This window comes from Haliotis rufescens, unplaced genomic scaffold, assembly GCF_023055435.1.
Source record: "Haliotis rufescens isolate VD_foot unplaced genomic scaffold, xgHalRufe1.0.p SCAF_22, whole genome shotgun sequence".
NCBI classification, from domain to species: Eukaryota; Metazoa; Mollusca; class Gastropoda; order Lepetellida; family Haliotidae; genus Haliotis; species Haliotis rufescens.
Genome location: NW_025963913.1, coordinates 6715899 through 6737243, shown reverse-complemented (window position 1 = coordinate 6737243; position 21345 = coordinate 6715899). Strand labels below are relative to the sequence as shown.

At 45.4% G+C, this 21345-nt stretch overlaps 1 protein-coding gene across 1 annotated transcript in view; it reads left to right on the top strand.

Annotated features, from left to right (window-relative positions):
• Window positions 1-21345, top strand: part of LOC124118218 — a 162491-nt gene that overhangs the window by 85513 nt on the left and 55633 nt on the right. The window contains exons 4-5 of the mRNA XM_048401469.1: window positions 197-312; window positions 9990-10116. Coding sequence (XP_048257426.1) covers window positions 197-312; window positions 9990-10116 — 243 coding nt within the window. The remainder of the gene's footprint in view (window positions 1-196; window positions 313-9989; window positions 10117-21345) is intronic.

Genomic DNA, 21345 nt, shown 5'->3' with positions numbered 1-21345 from the left:
GGTTCAGGGGGAGTGACTTGAAGAAACATGACAGGTTCAGGGGGAGTGACAGGTTCAGGTATTTCTTTGACATTGTGTGAAAAAGTAGATAATGGTATAGTAAGCTCATATTCACTTCATGTTTTCCTTAGCTTTATTTAGGTGAAAACACAAATAAGATGAGACATGGATGTCATAGACTGGGACTTGTTTCCAGATTCCTACAGGGCAGTGAAAGGCTTCCTCCTTGAAGTTCACCCCATCAGTCACCCTACAGAATGTTACCACTTCAACCTCTCTGCCGTCAACTGGACCATGGTGGACGATGTACAGGTAATGTGTTGTGTGTTGGTGGACAATGTATAGGTGATGTGTTGGTGGATGATGTACAGGTGATGTGTTGGTGGATGATGTACAGGTGATGTGTTGGTGGATGATGTACAGTTGATGTGTTGGTGGATGATGTACAGGTGATGTGTTGGTGGATGATGTACAGGTGATGTGTTGTGTGTTGGTGGACAATGTACAGGTGATGTGTTGGTGGATGATGTACAGGTGATGTGTTGGTGGATGATGTACAGTTGATGTGTTGGTGGATGATGTACAGGTGATGTGTTGGTGGATGATGTACAGGTGATGTGTTGTGTGTTGGTGGATGATGTACAGGTGATGTGTTGGTGGATGATGTACAGTTGATGTGTTGGTGGATGATGTACAGGTGATGTGTTGGTGGATGATGTACAGGTGATGTGTTGTGTGTTGGTGGATGATGTACAGGTGATGTGTTGGTGGATGATGTACAGGTGATGTGTTGGTGGATGATGTACAGGTGATGTGTTGTTGGATGATGTACATGTGATGTGTTGGTGGATGATGTACAGGTGATGTGTTGGTGGATGATGTACAGGTGATGTGTTGGTGGATGATGTACATGTGATGTGTTGGTTGATGATGTACAGGTGATGTGTTGGTGGATGATGTACAGGTGATGTGTTGGTGGACAATGTACAGGTGATGTGTTGTGTGTTGGTGGACGATGTACATGTGATGTGTTGTGTGTTGGTGGACAATGTACAGGTGATGTGTTGTGTGTTGGTGGATGATGTACAGGTGATGTGTTGTGTGTTGGTGGATGATGTACAGGTGATGTGTTGGTGGATGATGTACAGGTGATGTGTTGGTGGATGATGTACAGGTGATGTGTTGTGTGTTGGTGGATGATGTACAGGTGATGTGTTGGTGGATGATGTACAGGTGATGTGTTGGTGGATGATGTACATGTGATGTGTTGGTGGATGATGTACAGGTGATGTGTTGTGTGTTGGTGGATGATGTACAGGTGATGTGTTGGTGGATGATGTACAGGTGATGTGTTGGTGGATGATGTACAGGTGATGTGTTGGTGGATGATGTACAGGTGATGTGTTGTGTGTTGGTGGATGATGTACAGGTGATGTGTTGGTGGATGATGTACAGTTGATGTGTTGGTGGATGATGTACAGGTGATGTGTTGGTGGATGATGTACAGGTGATGTGTTGGTGGATGATGTACAGGTGATGTGTTGGTGGATGATGTACAGGTGATGTGTTGGTGGATGATGTACAGGTGATGTGTTGGTGGATGATGTACATGTGATGTGTTGTTGGATGATGTACAGGTGATGTGTTGGTGGATGATGTACATGTGATGTGTTGGTGGATGATGTACAGGTGATGTGTTGGTGGATGATGTACAGGTGATGTGTTGGTGGATGATGTACAGGTGATGTGTTGGTGGATGATGTACAGGTGATGTGTTGGTGGATGATGTACAGTTGATGTGTTGGTGGATGATGTACAGGTGATGTGTTGGTGGATGATGTACAGGTGATGTGTTGTGTGTTGGTGGACAATGTACAGGTGATGTGTTGGTGGATGATGTACAGGTGATGTGTTGGTGGATGATGTACAGTTGATGTGTTGGTGGATGATGTACAGGTGATGTGTTGGTGGATGATGTACAGGTGATGTGTTGTGTGTTGGTGGATGATGTACAGGTGATGTGTTGGTGGATGATGTACAGTTGATGTGTTGGTGGATGATGTACAGGTGATGTGTTGGTGGATGATGTACAGGTGATGTGTTGTGTGTTGGTGGATGATGTACAGGTGATGTGTTGGTGGATGATGTACAGGTGATGTGTTGGTGGATGATGTACAGGTGATGTGTTGTTGGATGATGTACATGTGATGTGTTGGTGGACGATGTACAGGTGATGTGTTGGTGGATGATGTACAGGTGATGTGTTGGTGGATGATGTACATGTGATGTGTTGGTTGATGATGTACAGGTGATGTGTTGGTGGATGATGTACAGGTGATGTGTTGGTGGACAATGTACAGGTGATGTGTTGTGTGTTGGTGGACGATGTACATGTGATGTGTTGTGTGTTGGTGGACAATGTACAGGTGATGTGTTGTGTGTTGGTGGATGATGTACAGGTGATGTGTTGTGTGTTGGTGGATGATGTACAGGTGATGTGTTGGTGGATGATGTACAGGTGATGTGTTGGTGGATGATGTACAGGTGATGTGTTGGTGGATGATGTACATGTGATGTGTTGGTGGATGATGTACAGGTGATGTGTTGGTGGACAATGTACAGGTGATGTGTTGGTGGATGATGTACAGGTGATGTGTTGGTGGACGATGTACAGGTGATGTGTTGGTGGACGATGTACAGGTGATGTGTTGGTGGACAATGTACAGGTGATGTGTTGTGTGTTGGTGGACATTGTACAGGTGATGTGTTGGTGGACAATGTATAGGTGATGTGTTGTGTGTTGGTGGACAATGTACAGGTGATGTGTTGAGTGTTGGTGGACAATGTACATGTGATGTGTTGTGTGTTGGTGGACAATGTACAGGTGATGTGTTGGTGGATGATGTACAGGTGATGTGTTGGTGGATGATGTACAGTTGATGTGTTGGTGGATGATGTACATGTGATGTGTTGGTGGATGATGTACAGGTGATGTGTTGGTGGATGATGTACAGGTGATGTGTTGGTGGATGATGTACATGTGATGTGTTGGTGGACAATGTACAGGTGATGTGTTGGTTGATGATGTACAGGTGATGTGTTGGTGGACAATGTACAGGTGATGTGTTGGTGGATGATGTACAGGTGATGTGTTGGTGGACGATGTACAGGTGATGTGTTGGTGGATGATGTACAGGTGATGTGTTGGTGGACAATGTACAGGTGATGTGTTGTGTGTTGGTGGACATTGTACAGGTGATGTGTTGGTGGACAATGTATAGGTGATGTGTTGTGTGTTGGTGGACAATGTACAGGTGATGTGTTGTGTGTTGGTGGACAATGTACATGTGATGTGTTGTGTGTTGGTGGACAATGTACAGGTGATGTGTTGGTGGATGATGTACAGGTGATGTGTTGGTGGATGATGTACAGTTGATGTGTTGGTGGATGATGTACATGTGATGTGTTGGTGGATGATGTACAGGTGATGTGTTGGTGGATGATGTACAGGTGATGTGTTGTGTGTTGGTGGATGATGTACAGGTGATGTGTTGGTGGACAATGTACAGGTGATGTGTTAGTGGATGATGTACAGGTGATGTGTTGGTGGATGATGTACAGGTGATGTGTTGTGTGTTGGTGGACAATGTACAGGTGATGTGTTGGTGAATGATGTACAGGTGATGTGTTGGTGGATGATGTACAGGTGATGTGTTGTGTGTTGGTGGACAATGTACAGGTGATGTGTTGGTGAATGATGTACAGGTGATGTGTTGGTGGATGATGTACAGTTGATGTGTTGGTGGATGATGTACAGGTGTTGTGTTGGTGGATGATGTACATGTGATGTGTTGTGTGTTGGTGGACAATGTACAGGTGATGTGTTGGTGGATGATGTACAGGTAATGTGTTGGTGGATGATGTACAGGTGATGTGTTGTGTGTTGGTGGACAATGTACAGGTGATGTGTTGGTGGATGATGTACAGGTGATGTATTGGTGGATGATGTACAGGTGATGTGTTGGTGGACAATATACAGGTGATGTGTTGATGGATGATGTACAGGTGATGTGTTGTGTGTTGGTGGATGATGTACAGGTGATGTGTTGGTGGACAATGTACAGGTGATGTGTTGTGTGTTGGTGGACATTGTACAGGTGATGTGTTGGTGGACAATGTATAGGTGATGTGTTGTGTGTTGGTGGACAATGTACAGGTGATGTGTTGAGTGTTGGTGGACAATGTACATGTGATGTGTTGTGTGTTGGTGGACAATGTACAGGTGATGTGTTGGTGGATGATGTACAGGTGATGTGTTGGTGGATGATGTACAGTTGATGTGTTGGTGGATGATGTACATGTGATGTGTTGGTGGATGATGTACAGGTGATGTGTTGGTGGATGATGTACAGGTGATGTGTTGGTGGATGATGTACATGTGATGTGTTGGTGGACAATGTACAGGTGATGTGTTGGTTGATGATGTACAGGTGATGTGTTGGTGGACAATGTACAGGTGATGTGTTGGTGGATGATGTACAGGTGATGTGTTGGTGGACGATGTACAGGTGATGTGTTGGTGGACGATGTACAGGTGATGTGTTGGTGGACAATGTACAGGTGATGTGTTGTGTGTTGGTGGACATTGTACAGGTGATGTGTTGGTGGACAATGTATAGGTGATGTGTTGTGTGTTGGTGGACAATGTACAGGTGATGTGTTGTGTGTTGGTGGACAATGTACATGTGATGTGTTGTGTGTTGGTGGACAATGTACAGGTGATGTGTTGGTGGATGATGTACAGGTGATGTGTTGGTGGATGATGTACAGTTGATGTGTTGGTGGATGATGTACATGTGATGTGTTGGTGGATGATGTACAGGTGATGTGTTGGTGGATGATGTACAGGTGATGTGTTGTGTGTTGGTGGATGATGTACAGGTGATGTGTTGGTGGACAATGTACAGGTGATGTGTTAGTGGATGATGTACAGGTGATGTGTTGGTGGATGATGTACAGGTGATGTGTTGTGTGTTGGTGGACAATGTACAGGTGATGTGTTGGTGAATGATGTACAGGTGATGTGTTGGTGGATGATGTACATGTGATGTGTTGTGTGTTGGTGGACAATGTACAGGTGATGTGTTGGTGAATGATGTACAGGTGATGTGTTGGTGGATGATGTACAGTTGATGTGTTGGTGGATGATGTACAGGTGTTGTGTTGGTGGATGATGTACATGTGATGTGTTGTGTGTTGGTGGACAATGTACAGGTGATGTGTTGGTGGATGATGTACAGGTAATGTGTTGGTGGATGATGTACAGGTGATGTGTTGTGTGTTGGTGGACAATGTACAGGTGATGTGTTGGTGGATGATGTACAGGTGATGTATTGGTGGATGATGTACAGGTGATGTGTTGGTGGACAATATACAGGTGATGTGTTGATGGATGATGTACAGGTGATGTGTTGTGTGTTGGTGGATGATGTACAGGTGATGTGTTGGTGGACAATGTACAGGTGATGTGTTAGTGGATGATGTACAGGTGATGTGTTGGTGGATGATGTACAGGTGTTGTGTTGGTGGACGATGTACAGGTGATGTGTTGTGTGTTGGTGGACAATGTACAGGTGATGTGTTGGTGGACGATGATCATGTGATGTGTTGGTGGATGATGTACAGTTGATGTGTTGGTGGATGATGTACAGGTGTTGTGTTGGTGGATGATGTACAGGTGATGTGTTGTGTGTTGGTGGACAATGTACAGGTGATGTGTTGGTGGATGATGTACAGGTGATGTGTTGGTGGATGATGTACAGTTGATGTGTTGGTGGATGATGTACAGGTGATGCGTTGGTGGATGATGTACAGGTGATGTGTTGTGTGTTGGTGGATGATGTACAGGTGATGTGTTGGTGGATGATGTACAGGTGATGTGTTGGTGGATGATGTACAGGTGATGTGTTGGTGGATGATGTACAGGTGATGTGTTGGTGGATGATGTACAGGTGATGTGTTGGTGGATGATGTACAGGTGATGTGTTGGTGGATGATGTACAGGTGATGTGTTGGTGGATGATGTACATGTGATGTGTTGGTGGATGATGTACAGGTGATGTGTTGGTGGATGATGTACATGTGATGTGTTGGTGGATGATGTACAGGTGATGTGTTGGTGGATGATGTACAGGTGATGTGTTGGTGGATGATGTACAGGTGATGTGTTGGTGGATGATGTACAGGTGATGTGTTGGTGGATGATGTACAGGTGATGTGTTGGTGGACAATGTACAGGTGATGTGTTGGTGGATGATGTACAGGTAATAAGTTAGTGGATGATGTACAGGTGATGTGTTGGTAGACGATGTACAGGTGATGTGTTGGTGGATGATGTACAGGTGATGTGTTGGTGGATGATGTACAGGTGATGTGTTGGTGGATGATGTACAGTTGATGTGTTGGTGGACGATGTACAGGTGATGTGTTGGTGGATGATGTACAGGTGATGTGTTGGTGGACAATGTACAGTTGATGTGTTGGTGGACGATGTACAGGTGATGTGTTGGTGGACGATGTACAAGTTATGTGTTGGTGGACAATGTACATGTTATGTGTTGGTGGACAATGTACATGTTATGTGTTGGTGGACAATGTACAGGTGATGTGTTGGTGGACAATGTACATGTTATGTGTTGGTGGACAATGTACATGTTATGTGTTGGTGGACAATGTACATGTGATGTGTTGGTGGACAATGTACAGGTGATGTGTTGGTGGACAATGTACAGGTGATGTGTTGGTGGACAATGTACATGTTATGTGTTGGTGGACAATGTACATGTTATGTGTTGGTGGACAATGTACATGTTATGTGTTGGTGGACAATGTACATGTTATGTGTTGGTGGACAATGTACAGGTGATGTGTTGGTGGACAGTGTACATGTTATGTGTTGGTGGACAATGTACATGTGATGTGTTGGTGGACAATGTACAGGTGATGTGTTGGTGGATGATGTACAGGTGATGTGTTGGTGGATGATGTACAGGTAATATGTTAGTGGATGATGTACAGGTGATGTGTTGGTGGACGATGTACAGGTGATGTGTTAGTGGACGATGTACAGGTGATGTGTTGGTGGATGATGTACAGGTGATGTGTTGGTGGATGATGTACAGGTGATGTGTTGTGTGTTGGTGGACAATGTACATGTTATGTGTTTGTGGACAATGTACAGTTGATGTGTTAGTGGACGATGTACAGGTGAAGTGTTGGTTGATGATGTACAGGTGATGTGTTGGTGGATGATGTACAGGTAATATGTTAGTGGATGATGTACAGGTGATGTGTTGGTGGACGATGTACAGGTGATGTGTTAGTGGACGATGTACAGGGGATGTGTTGGTGGATGATGTACAGGTGATGTGTTGGTGGACAATGTACAGTTGATGTGTTGGTGGACGATGTACAGGTGATGTGTTGGTGGATGATGTACAGGTGATGTGTTGGTGGATGATGTACAGGTAATATGTTAGTGGATGATGTACAGGTGATGTGTTGGTGGATGATGTACAGGTAATATGTTAGTGGATGATGTACAGGTGATGTGTTGGTGGATGATGTACAGGTAATATGTTAGTGGATGATGTACAGGTGATGTGTTGGTGGATGATGTACAGGTAATATGTTAGTGGATGATGTACAGGTTATGTGTTGGTGGATGATGTACAGGTGATGTGTTGGTGGATGATGTACAGGTGATGTGTTGGTGGATGATGTACAGGTGATGTGTTGGTGGATGATGTACAGGTGATGTGTTGGTGGACGATGTACAGGTGATGTGTTGGTGGATGATGTACAGGTGATGTGTTGGTGGATGATGTACAGGTAATATGTTAGTGGATGATGTACAGGTGATGTGTTGGTGGATGATGTACAGGTAATATGTTAGTGGATGATGTACAGGTGATGTGTTGGTGGATGATGTACAGGTAATATGTTAGTGGATGATGTACAGGTGATGTGTTGGTGGATGATGTACAGGTGATGTGTTGGTGGATGATGTACAGGTGATGTGTTGGTGGACGATGTATAGGTGATGTGTTGGTGGATGATGTACAGGTAATATGTTAGTGGACGATGTACAGGTGATGTGTTGGTGGATGATGTACAGGTGATGTGTTGGTGGATGATGTACAGGTAATATGTTAGTGGACGATGTACAGGTGATGTGTTGGTGGACAATGTACAGTTGATGTGTTGGTGGACGATGTACAGGTGATGTGTTGGTGGATGATGTACAGGTGATGTGTTGGTGGATGATGTACAGGTAATATGTTAGTGGATGATGTACAGGTGATGTGTTGGTGGATGATGTACAGGTAATATGTTAGTGGATGATGTACAGGTGATGTGTTGGTGGATGATGTACAGGTAATATGTTAGTGGATGATGTACAGGTGATGTGTTGGTGGATGATGTACAGGTAATATGTTAGTGGATGATGTACAGGTGATGTGTTGGTGGATGATGTACAGGTGATGTGTTGGTGGATGATGTACAGGTGATGTGTTGGTGGATGATGTACATGTGATGTGTTGGTGGATGATGTACAGGTGATGTGTTGGTGGATGATGTACAGGTGATGTGTTGGTGGATGATGTACAGGTAATATGTTAGTGGACGATGTACAGGTGATGTGTTGGTGGACAATGTACAGTTGATGTGTTGGTGGACGATGTACAGGTGATGTGTTGGTGGATGATGTACAGGTAATATGTTAGTGGATGATGTACAGGTGATGTGTTGGTGGATGATGTACATGTGATGTGTTGGTGGATGATGTACAGGTGATGTGTTGGTTGATGATGTACAGGTGATGTGTTGGTGGACGATGTACAGGTGATGTGTTGGTGGACAATGTACAGGTGATGTGTTGGTGGATGATGTACAGGTGATGTGTTGTGTGTTGGTGGACAATGTAGAGGTGATGTGTTGGTGGACGATGTACAGGTGATGTGTTGGTGGACAATGTACAGGTGATGTGTTGGTGGATGATGTACAGGTGATGTGTTGGTGGATGATGTACATGTGATGTGTTGGTGGATGATGTACAGGTGATGTGTTGGTGGACGATGTACAGGTGATGTGTTGTGTGTTGGTGGACGATGTACATGTGATGTGTTGTGTGTTGGTGGACAATGTACAGGTGATGTGTTGGTGGACGATGTACAGGTGATGTGTTGGTGGACAATGTACAGGTGATGTGTTGGTGGATGATGTACAGGTGATGTGTTGGTGGATGATGTACATGTGATGTGTTGGTGGATGATGTACAGGTAATATGTTAGTGGATGATGTACAGGTGATGTGTTGGTGGACGATGTACAGGTGATGTGTTGGTGGACAATGTACAGGTGATGTGTTGGTGGATGATGTACAGGTGATGTGTTGGTGGATGATGTACATGTGATGTGTTGGTGGATGATGTACAGGTGATGTGTTGGTGGACGATGTACAGGTGATGTGTTGTGTGTTGGTGGACGATGTACATGTGATGTGTTGTGTGTTGGTGGACAATGTACATGTGATGTGTTGGTGGACGATGTACATGTGATGTGTTGTGTGTTGGTGGATGATGTACAGGTGATGTGTTGGTGGATGATGTACATGTGATGTGTTGTGTGTTGGTGTTGGCATAAGGATGAAATATACTGATAATATGTTAATATCATCAGTTTTATGACTAGGGCACTCCCCAGTATATATTTGTCAACTAGATACATTATATAACATACCCCGGTATATTTATCAGCTAGATGCATTATATAACATACCCAAGTATATTTATCAACTAGATGCATTATATAACATACCCCAGTATATTTATCAACTATATGCATTGTATAGCATACCACAGTATTTTAATAAACTATATAAACAGTGCCATGTTTAGTTGACTGCAGGTTGAGTGTGGTCTGTTTTAGCATGTGCAGTTCAGCCACTGTCTCCGCTACAGTGCCGCAGTGCACAACACCTTGTTCATCTCGCTGTACAGCCTGCCCAGGGCTACATACGGCGTGGAGAGGGAGAGGATGACCATCAAGTACTCACGTGAGCACAAACACACTTTTCCTACTCTTTCCTCAGCTCTGATAAAGAACCCTTATATATTGAAGACCAATGGGCAGTCCATTGTCAATCCTTTATTCATGTCATACACAAAGTGGTGGATATGTTAACTGTTGGTTAGACAGTGATGCCTTACATGACATGTCAGCCATGTCTAACAATGTAACTGTAAAGCCCTGTAGCAAGATATGTAATCAGCTGGCATCAGAGAGTCATTCCATTGTCCAAGAACATCAAAGTTGAAGTTGGCATGTCCCTTTAGGGTTGAGTGAAACTCTTCTAAAATAGTGTGAGTGTGTGGTTTATAGGTCTAGGGGAGACAATTCTGTTGAACCAGCCATCTGCCCTGGTGGCTTCTGGAAGGTTGGGTTCATGTAAAGGTTCATGATCTAGAATGAGGTCCTGGTCCTGGTGAAAGTTGTAAGACCAAGGCCAAAAGTGTTACTTTTTCATCTGTCCTCTCTGAGGCCTTACTACTCCCACCAACACCAGGCTGAGTGAACCTTTACTTCATGCTCCGGTGGCATAGTGGGAAATCACTGGGTTACAGTCTGAAACATGATATATAAAGTTGCAGGTTTCATTCCTGACATGGCATCTTAAGTTTTTAACTGTCAAAAATCAACATTTAATGTGTATTAATTGGTATAGTTAAAAAATAAAACCACAAAGCAGGTCTTATTTATTATTCAAATGAAAATCTTAGGTATTACTTGAAAGAAATACTACCTCAAAGCAGGTCATAATTGTAGAAAGTAAAACCTCAAAGCAGGTCCTACATGTAAGAGGTAAAACCTCAAAGCAGGTCCTACATGTAAGAAGTAAAACCTCCATGCAGGTCTTGTAGGAAGTGAAACCTCAAAGCAGGTCTTACTTGTAGGAAGTAAAACCTCCATGCAGGTCTTGTAGGAAGTGAAACCTCAAAGCAGGTCTTACTTGTAGGAAGTAAAACCTCCATGCAGGTCTTACTTGTAGGAAGTGAAATCTCAAAGCAGGTATTACTTGTAGAAAGTAAAACTTCAAAGCAGGTCCTACTTGTAGAAAGTAAAACCTCAAAGCAGGTCTTACTTGTAGAAAGTAAAACCTCAAAGCAGGTCCTACTTGTAAAAAGTAAAACCTCAAAGCAGGTCTTACTTGTAGAAAGTAAATCCTCAAAGCAGATTTTACTTGTAGGAAGTAAAACCTCAAAGCAGGTCCTACATGTAAGAAGTAAAACCTCCATGCAGGTCTTACTTGTAGGAAGTGAAACCTCAAAGCAGGTCTTACTTGTAGGAAGTAAAACCTCCATGCAGGTCTTACTTGTAGGAAGTGAAATCTCAAAGCAGGTATTACTTGTAGAAAGTAAAACTTCAAAGCAGGTCCTACTTGTAGAAAGTAAAACCTCGAAGCAGGTCTTACTTGTAGAAAGTAAAACCTCAAAGCAGGTCCTACTTGTAAAAAGTAAAATCTCAAAGCAGGTCTTACTTATAGGAAGTGAAATCTCAAAGCAGGTATTACTTGTAGAAAGTAAAACTTCAAAGCAGGTCCTACTTGTAGAAAGTAAAACTTCAAAGCAGGTCCTACTTGTAGAAAGTAAAACCTCAAAGCAGGTCTTACTTGTAGAAAGTAAAACCTCAATGCAGGTCCTACTTGTAAAAAGTGAAACCTCAAAGCAGGTCTTACTTGTAGAAAGTAAATCCTCAAAGCAGGTCGTACTTGTAGAAAGTGAAACCTCAAAGCAGGTTTTACTTGTAGGAAGTAAAACCTCCATGCAGGTCTTACTTGTAGGAAGTGAAACCTCAAAGCAGGTCTTACTTGTAGGAAGTAAAACCTCCATGCAGGTCTTACTTGTAGAAAGTGAAACCTCAAAGCAGGTTTTACTTGTAGGAAGTAAAACCTGCATGCAGGTCTTACTTGTAGAAAGTAAATCCTCAAAGCAGGTTTTACTTGTAGGAAGTAAAACCTCCATGCAGGTCTTACTTGTAGAAAGTGAAACCTCAAAGCAGGTTTTACTTGTAGAAAGTAAAACCTCCATGCAGGTCTTACTTGTAGGAAGTGAAACCTCAAAGCAGGTCTTACTTGTAGAAAGTAAATCCTCAAAGCAGGTTTTACTTGTAGGAAGTAAAACCTCCATGCAGGTCGTACTTGTAGGAAGTGAAACCTCAAAGCAGGTCTCACTTGTGGGAAGTAAAACTTCTAAGCAGGTTTTACTTGTAGGAAGTAGAACCTCAAAGTAGGGACAGTAACACCTCCCTGTGTACATTCAAAGTCGCTCCTGGGTTTCAACTTGATTGAGTCCAAGTACTTGCTGACAGGAGAAAACCTTACATAGAATAATAAGCTGACATCACTGGAGGTTCATAAAGAATTTTGAACAAGCTTCCAATTTCATATCAAGTTTATGTTAACATGGGGAACATACGTTGTTCTGAAATGGGAGCGAGTTTTGTATCCTATGTATTACTGTGACCAAGTGGGAAGGCAAATCTCTCCACTCACATTATATAATCACAACACAAGACTACATCCAGTTTATTGTGTATATTCAGTCAATATACACAATGATGAAGCACATTTACCAATGTACCTCTCGTCAAGCAGGCATGCACTATTATGCCTTCAAAATGCAAGAATTGTATTGTTGGATTATGTTGTAGGATCGTGTTGTAGGATTAGTTGTTCCATGTATCCTATAGAAGTCAGATGCAAAATGTAACAGTGCTTTACAAATCTTTCACTGTCATCGGTTGTTCAAAGTTTTGAAGATGATAATCATCATCACATTTTGCTAAATCAATGCAGCAATCCTGACATTCTTAAACTCAAATCTAGGTATGACTCTACCTGTATTTGAGAAGAAAGACCTGAATGTGCTCCATGCATTTTGATGCCTACATGTTTCTTCAAGTCACTCCCGCTGAACCTGTCATGTTTCTTCAAGTCACTCCCCCTGAACATGTCATGTTTCTTCAATTCACTCCCCCTGAACATGTCATGTTTCTTCAAGACCCTCCCCCTGAACCTGTCATGTTTCTTCAAGACCCTTCCCCTGAACCTGTCATGTTTCTTCAACTCCCTCCCCCTGAACCAGTCAGGTTTCTTTAAGTCCCTCCCCCTGAACCTGTCATGTTTCTTCAAGTCACTCCCCCTGAACCAGTCATGTTTCTTCAAGTCACTCCCCCTGAACCTGTCATGTTTCTTCAAGTCACTCCCCCTGAACCTGTCATGTTTCTTCAAGTCACTCCCCCTGAACCTGTCATGTTTCTTCAAGGCCCTTCCCCTGAACCTGTCATGTTTCTTCAAGTCCCTCCCCCTGAACCTGTCATGTTTCTTCAAGTCCCTCCCGCTGAACCTGTCATGTTTCTTCAAGACCCTTCCCCTGAACCTGTCATGTTTCTTCAAGTCACTCCCGCTGAAGCTGTCATGTTTCTTCAAGACCCTTCCCCTGAACCTGTCATGTTTCTTCAAGTCACTCCCGCTGAAGCTGTCGTGTACACCACCCATCCTCATTTGACTCCTCCCCTAGTACACCACCCATCCTCATTTGACTCCTCCCCTAGTACACCACCCATCCTCACTTGACTTTTCCCAGAGTACACCACCAATCCTCACTTGACTCAACCTACAGTACACCACCTATCCTCACTTGACTCCTCCAACAGTACCCCACCCATCCTCACTTGACTCCACCTACAGCAAACCACCCATCCTCACTTGACTCCACCTACAGCAAACCACCCATCCTCACTTGACTCCTCCCACAGTACACCACCCATCCTCACTTGACTCCTCCCACAGTACACCACCCATCCTCACTTGACTCCACCTACAGTACACCACCCATCCTCACTTGACTCCTCCCACAGTACACCACCCATCCTCACTTGACTCCTCCCACAGTACACCACCCATCCTCACTTGACTCCACCTACAGTACACCGCCCATCCTCACTTGACTCCTCCCACAGTACACCGCCCATCCTCACTTGACTCCTCCCACAGTACACCACCCATCCTCACTTGACTCCTCCCACAGTACACCACCCATCCTCACTTGACTCCACCTACAGTACACCGCCTATCCTCACTTGACTCCACCTACAGTACACCACCCATCCTCACTTGACTCCACCTACAGTACACCACCCATCCTCACTTGACTCCTCCCACAGTACACCACCCATCCTCACTTGACTCCACCTACAGTACACCACCCATCCTCACTTGACTCCTCCCACAGTACACCACCCATCCTCACTTGACTCCTCCCACAGTACACCACCCATCCTCACTTGACTCCACCTACAGTACACCGCCCATCCTCACTTGACTCCTCCCACAGTACACCGCCCATCCTCACTTGACTCCTCCCACAGTACACCACCCATCCTCACTTGACTCCTCCCACAGTACACCACCCATCCTCACTTGACTCCACCTACAGTACACCGCCCATCCTCACTTGACTCCTCCCACAGTACACCACCCATCCTCACTTGACTCTACCTACAGTACACCACCCATCCTCACTTGACTCCACCTACAGTACACCGCCCATCCTCACTTGACTCCACCTACAGTACACCACCCATCCTCACTTGACTCCACCTACAGTACACCACCCATCCTCACTTGACTCCTCCCACAGTACACCACCCATCCTCACTTGACTCCACCTACAGTACACCACCCATCCTCACTTGACTCCTCCCACAGTACACCGCCCATCCTCACTTGACTCCACCCACAGTACACCGCCCATCCTCACTTGACTCTACCTACAGTACACCACCCATCCTCACTTGACTCCTCCCACAGTACACCACCCATCCTCACTTGACTCCACCCACAGTACACCACCCATCCTCACTTGACTCTACCTACAGTACACCACCCATCCTCACTTGACTCCACCCACAGTACACCACCCATCCTCACTTGACTTTTCCCAGAGTACACCTCCCATCCTCACTTGACTCCTCCCACAGTACACCACCCATCCTAATTTGACTCCTCCCCTAGTACACCACCAATCCTCACTTGACTCCTCCCAGAGTACACCTCCCATCTGCACTTGACTCCACCTACAGTGCAACACCCTTCCTCACTTGATGCCTCACTTGACTCCTCCCAGAGTACACCACCATCCTTACTTGACTCTTACCACAGTACTCCTACCATCCTTACTTGACTCTTACCACAGTACACCACCATCCTTACTTGATGCCTCACTTGACTCCTCCCAGAGTACACCACCATCCTTACTTGACTCTTACCACAGTACACCACCATCCTTACTTGATGCCTCACTTGACTTCTCCCAGAGTACACCACCATCCTTACTTGACTCTTACCACAGTACTCCTACCATCCTTACTTGACTCTTACCACAGTACACCACCATCCTTACTTGATGCCTCACTTGACTCCTCCCAGAGTACACCACCATCCTTACTTGACTCTTACCACAGTACTCCTACCATCCTTACTTGACTCTTACCACAGTACACCACCATCCTTACTTGATGCCTCACTTGACTCCTCCCAGAGTACACCACCATCCTTACTTGACTCTTACCACAGTACACCACCATCCTTACTTGATGCCTCACTTGACTCCTCCCCTAGTACACCACCATCCTAACTTGACTCTTACCACAGTACTCCTACCATCCTTACTTGACTCTTACCACAGTACACCACCATCCTTACTTGATGCCTCACTTGACTCCTCCCAGAGTACACCACCATCCTTACTTGACTCTTACCACAGTACTCCTACCATCCTTACTTGACTCTTACCACAGTACACCACCATCCTTACTTGATGCCTCACTTGACTCCTCCCAGAGTACACCACCATCCTTACTTGACTCTTACCACAGTACACCACCATCCTTACTTGATGCCTCACTTGACTCCTCCCAGAGTACACCACCATCCTTACTTGACTCTTACCACAGTACTCCTACCATCCTTACTTGACTCTTACCACAGTACACCACCATCCTTACTTGATGCCTCACTTGACTCCTCTCAGAGTACACCACCATCCTTACTTGACTCTTACCACAGTACTCCTACCATCCTTACTTGACTCTTACCACAGTACACCACCATCCTTACTTGATGCCTCACTTGACTCCTCCCAGAGTACACCACCATCCTAACTTGACTCTTACCACAGTACTCCTACCATCCTTACTTGACTCTTACCACAGTACACCACCATCCTTACTTGATGCCTCACTTGACTCCTCCAAGAGTACACCACCATCCTTACTTGACTCTTACCACAGTACTCCTACCATCCTTACTTGACTCTTACCACAGTACACCACCATCCTTACTTGATGCCTCACTTGACTCCTCCCAGAGTACACCACCATCCTTACTTGACTCTTACCACAGTACTCCTACTATCCTTACTTGACTCTTACCACAGTACACCACCATCCTTACTTGATGCCTCACTTGACACCTCCCAGAGTACACCACCATCCTTACGTGACTCTTACCACAGTACACCACCATCCTTACTTGACTCTTACCACAGTACACCACCATCCTTACTTGACTCTTACCACAGTACTCCACCCATCCTTACTTGACTCCTCCCACAGTACACCACTATCCTTACTTGACTCTTACCACAGTACTCCTACCATCCTTACTTGACTCTTACCACAGTACACCACCATCCTTACTTGATGCCTCACTTGACTCCTCCCAGAGTACACCACCATCCTTACTTGACTCTTACCACAGTACTCCTACCATCCTTACTTGACTCTTACCACAGTACACCACCATCCTTACTTGATGCCTCACTTGACTTTTCCCAGAGTACACCTCCCATCCTCACTTGACTCCTCCCACAGTACACCACCCATCCTAATTTGACTCCTCCCCTAGTACACCACCAATCCTCACTTGACTCCTCCCAGAGTACACCTCCCATCCGCACTTGACTCCACCTACAGTGCACCACCCATCCTCACTTGATGCCTCACTTGACACCTCCCAGAGTACTCCTACCATCCTTACTTGACTCTTACCACAGTACACCACCATCCTTACTTGATGCCTCACTTGACTCCTCCCACAGTACACCACCATCCTTACTTGATGCCTCACTTGACTCCTCCCAGAGTACACCACCATCCTTACTTGACTCTTACCACAGTACTCCTACTATCCTTACTTGACTCTTACCACAGTACACCACCATCCTTACTTGATGTCTCACTTGACTCCTCCCAGAGTACACCACCATCCTTACTTGACTCTTACCACAGTACTCCTACCATCCTTACTTGACTCTTACCACAGTACACCACCATCCTTACTTGATGCCTCACTTGACTCCTCCTACAGTGCACCACCCATCCTTACTTGACTCTTACCACAGTACTCCTACCAACCTTACTTGACTCTTACCACAGTACACCACCATCCTTACTTGATGCCTCACTTGACACCTCCCAGAGTACACCACCATCCTTACTTGACTCTTACCACAGTACTCCTACCATCCTTACTTGACTCTTACCACACCACCATCCTTACTTGATGCCTCACTTGACACCTCCCAGAGTACTCCACCCATCCTTACTTGACTCCTCCCAGAGTACACCACCATCCTTACTTGACTCTTACCACAGTACACCACCATCCTTACTTGACTCTTACCACAGTACACCACCATCTTTACTTGACTCTTACCACAGTACTCCACCCATCCTTACTTGACTCTTCCCAGAGTACACCACTATCCTTACTTGACTCTTACCACAGTACACCACCATCCTTACTTGACTCTTACCACAGTACACCACCATCCTTACTTGACTCCTTCCACAGTACACCACTATCCTTACTTGACTCTTACCACAGTACTCCACCCATCCTTACTTGACTCCTCCCACAGTACACCACTATCCTTACTTGACTCTTACCACAGTACTCCTACCATCCTTACTTGACTCTTACCACAGTACACCACCATCCTTACTTGATGCCTCACTTGACTCCTCCCAGAGTACACCACCATCCTTACTTGACTCTTACCACAGTACACCACCATCCTTACTTGATGCCTCACTTGACTCCTCCCAGAGTACACCACCATCCTTACTTGACTCTTACCACAGTATTCCTACCATCCTTACTTGACTCTTACCACAGTACACCACCATCCTTACTTGATGCCTCACTTGACTCCTCCCAGAGTACACTACCATCCTTACTTGACTCTTACCACAGTACTCCTACCATCCTTACTTGACTCTTACCACAGTACACCACCATCCTTACTTGATGCCTCACTTGACTCCTCCCAGAGTACACCACCATCCTTACTTGACTCTTACCACAGTACTCCTACCATCCTTACTTGACTCTTACCACAGTACACCACCATCCTTACTTGACGCCTCACTTGACTCCTCCCAGAGTACACCACCATCCTTACTTGACTCTTACCACAGTACTCCTACCATCCTTACTTGACTCTTACCACAGTACACCACCATCATTACTTGATGCCTCACTTGACTCCTCCCAGAGTACACCACCATCCTTACTTGACTCTTACCACAGTACTCCTACCATCCTTACTTGACTCTTACCACAGTACACCACCATCCTTACTTGATGCCTCACTTGACTCCTCCCAGAGTACACCACCATCCTTACTTGACTCTTACCACAGTACTCCTACCATCCTTACTTGACTCTTACCACAGTACACCACCATCCTTACTTGATGCCTCACTTGACACCTCCCAGAGTACACCACCATCCTTACTTGACCCTTACCACAGTACACCACCATCCTTACTTGACTCTTACCACAGTACACCACCATCCTTACTTGACTCTTACCACAGTACTCCACCCATCCTTACTTGACTCCTCCCAGAGTACACCACCATCCTTACTTGATGCCTCACTTGACTTTTCCCAGAGTACACCTCCCATCCGCACTTGACTCCACCTACAGTGCACCACCCATCCTCACTTGATGCCTCACTTGACTCCTCCCAGAGTACACCACCATCCTTACTTGACTCTTACCACAGTACTCCTACCATCCTTACTTGACTCTTACCACAGTACACCACTATCCTTACTTGATGCCTCACTTGACTCCTCCCAGAGTACACCACCATCCTTACTTGACTCTTACCACAGTACACCACCATCCTTACTTGATGCCTCACTTGACTCCTCCCAGAGTACACCACCATCCTTACTTGACTCTTACCACAGTACTCCTACCATCCTTACTTGACTCTTACCACAGTACACCACCATCCTTACTTGACGCCTCACTTGACTCCTCCCAGAGTACACCACCATCCTTACTTGACTCTTACCACAGTACTCCTACCATCCTTACTTGACTCTTACCACAGTACACCACCATCATTACTTGATGCCTCACTTGACTCCTCCCAGAGTACACCACCATCCTTACTTGACTCTTACCACAGTACTCCTACCATCCTTACTTGACTCTTACCACAGTACACCACCATCCTTACTTGATGCCTCACTTGACTCCTCCCAGAGTACACCACCATCCTTACTTGACTCTTACCACAGTACTCCTACCATCCTTACTTGACTCTTACCACAGTACACCACCATCCTTACTTGATGCCTCACTTGACACCTCCCAGAGTACACCACCATCCTTACTTGACCCTTACCACAGTACACCACCATCCTTACTTGACTCTTACCACAGTACACCACCATCCTTACTTGACTCTTACCACAGTACTCCACCCATCCTTACTTGACTCCTCCCAGAGTACACCACCATCCTTACTTGATGCCTCACTTGACTTTTCCCAGAGTACACCTCCCATCCGCACTTGACTCCACCTACAGTGCACCACCCATCCTCACTTGATGCCTCACTTGACTCCTCCCAGAGTACACCACCATCCTTACTTGACTCTTACCACAGTACTCCTACCATCCTTACTTGACTCTTACCACAGTACACCACTATCCTTACTTGATGCCTCACTTGACTCCTCCCAGAGTACACCACCATCCTTACTTGACTCTTACCACAGTACACCACCATCCTTACTTGATGCCTCACTTGACTCCTCCCAGAGTACACCACCATCCTTACTTGACTCTTACCACAGTACTCCTACCATCCTTACTTGACTCTTACCACAGTACACCACCATCCTTACTTGATGCCTCACTTGACTCCTCCCAGAGTACACCACCATCCTTACTTGACTCTTACCACAGTACTCCTACCATCCTTACTTGACTCTTACCACAGTACACCACCATCCTTACTTGATGCCTCACTTGACTCCTCCCAGAGTACACCACCATCCTTACTTGACTCTTACCACAGTACTCCTACCATCCTTACTTGACTGTTACCACAGTACACCACCATCCTTACTTGATGCCTCACTTGACTCCTCCCAGAGTACACCACCATCCTTACTTGACTCTTACCACAGTACTCCTACCATCCTTACTTGACTCTTACCACAGTACACCACCATCCTTACTTGATGCCTCACTTGACACCTCCCAGAGTACACCACCATCCTTACGTGACCCTTACCACAGTACACCACCATCCTTACTTGACTCTTACCACAGTACACCACCATCCTTACTTGACTCTTACCACAGTACTCCACCCATCCTTACTTGACTCCTCCCAGAGTACACCACCATCCTTACTTGATGCCTCACTTGACTTTTCCCAGAGTACACCTCCCATCCGCACTTGACTTCACCTACAGTGCACCACCCATCCTCACTTGATGCCTCACTTGACTCCTCCCAGAGTACACCACCATCCTTACTTGACTCTTACCACAGTACTCCTACCATCCTTACTTGACTCTTACCACAGTACACCACTATCCTTACTTGATGCCTCACTTGACTCCTCCCAGAGTACACCACCATCCTTACTTGACTCTTACCACAGTACACCACCATCCTTACTTGATGCCTCACTTGACACCTCCCAGAGTACACCACCATCCTTACTTGACTCTTACCACAGTACTCCTACCATCCTTACTTGACTCTTACCACAGTACACCACCATCCTTACTTGATGCCTCACTTGACTCCTCCCAGAGTACACCACCATCCTTACTTGACTCTTACCACAGTACTCCTACCATCCTTACTTGACTCTTACCACAGTACACCACCATCCTTACTTGA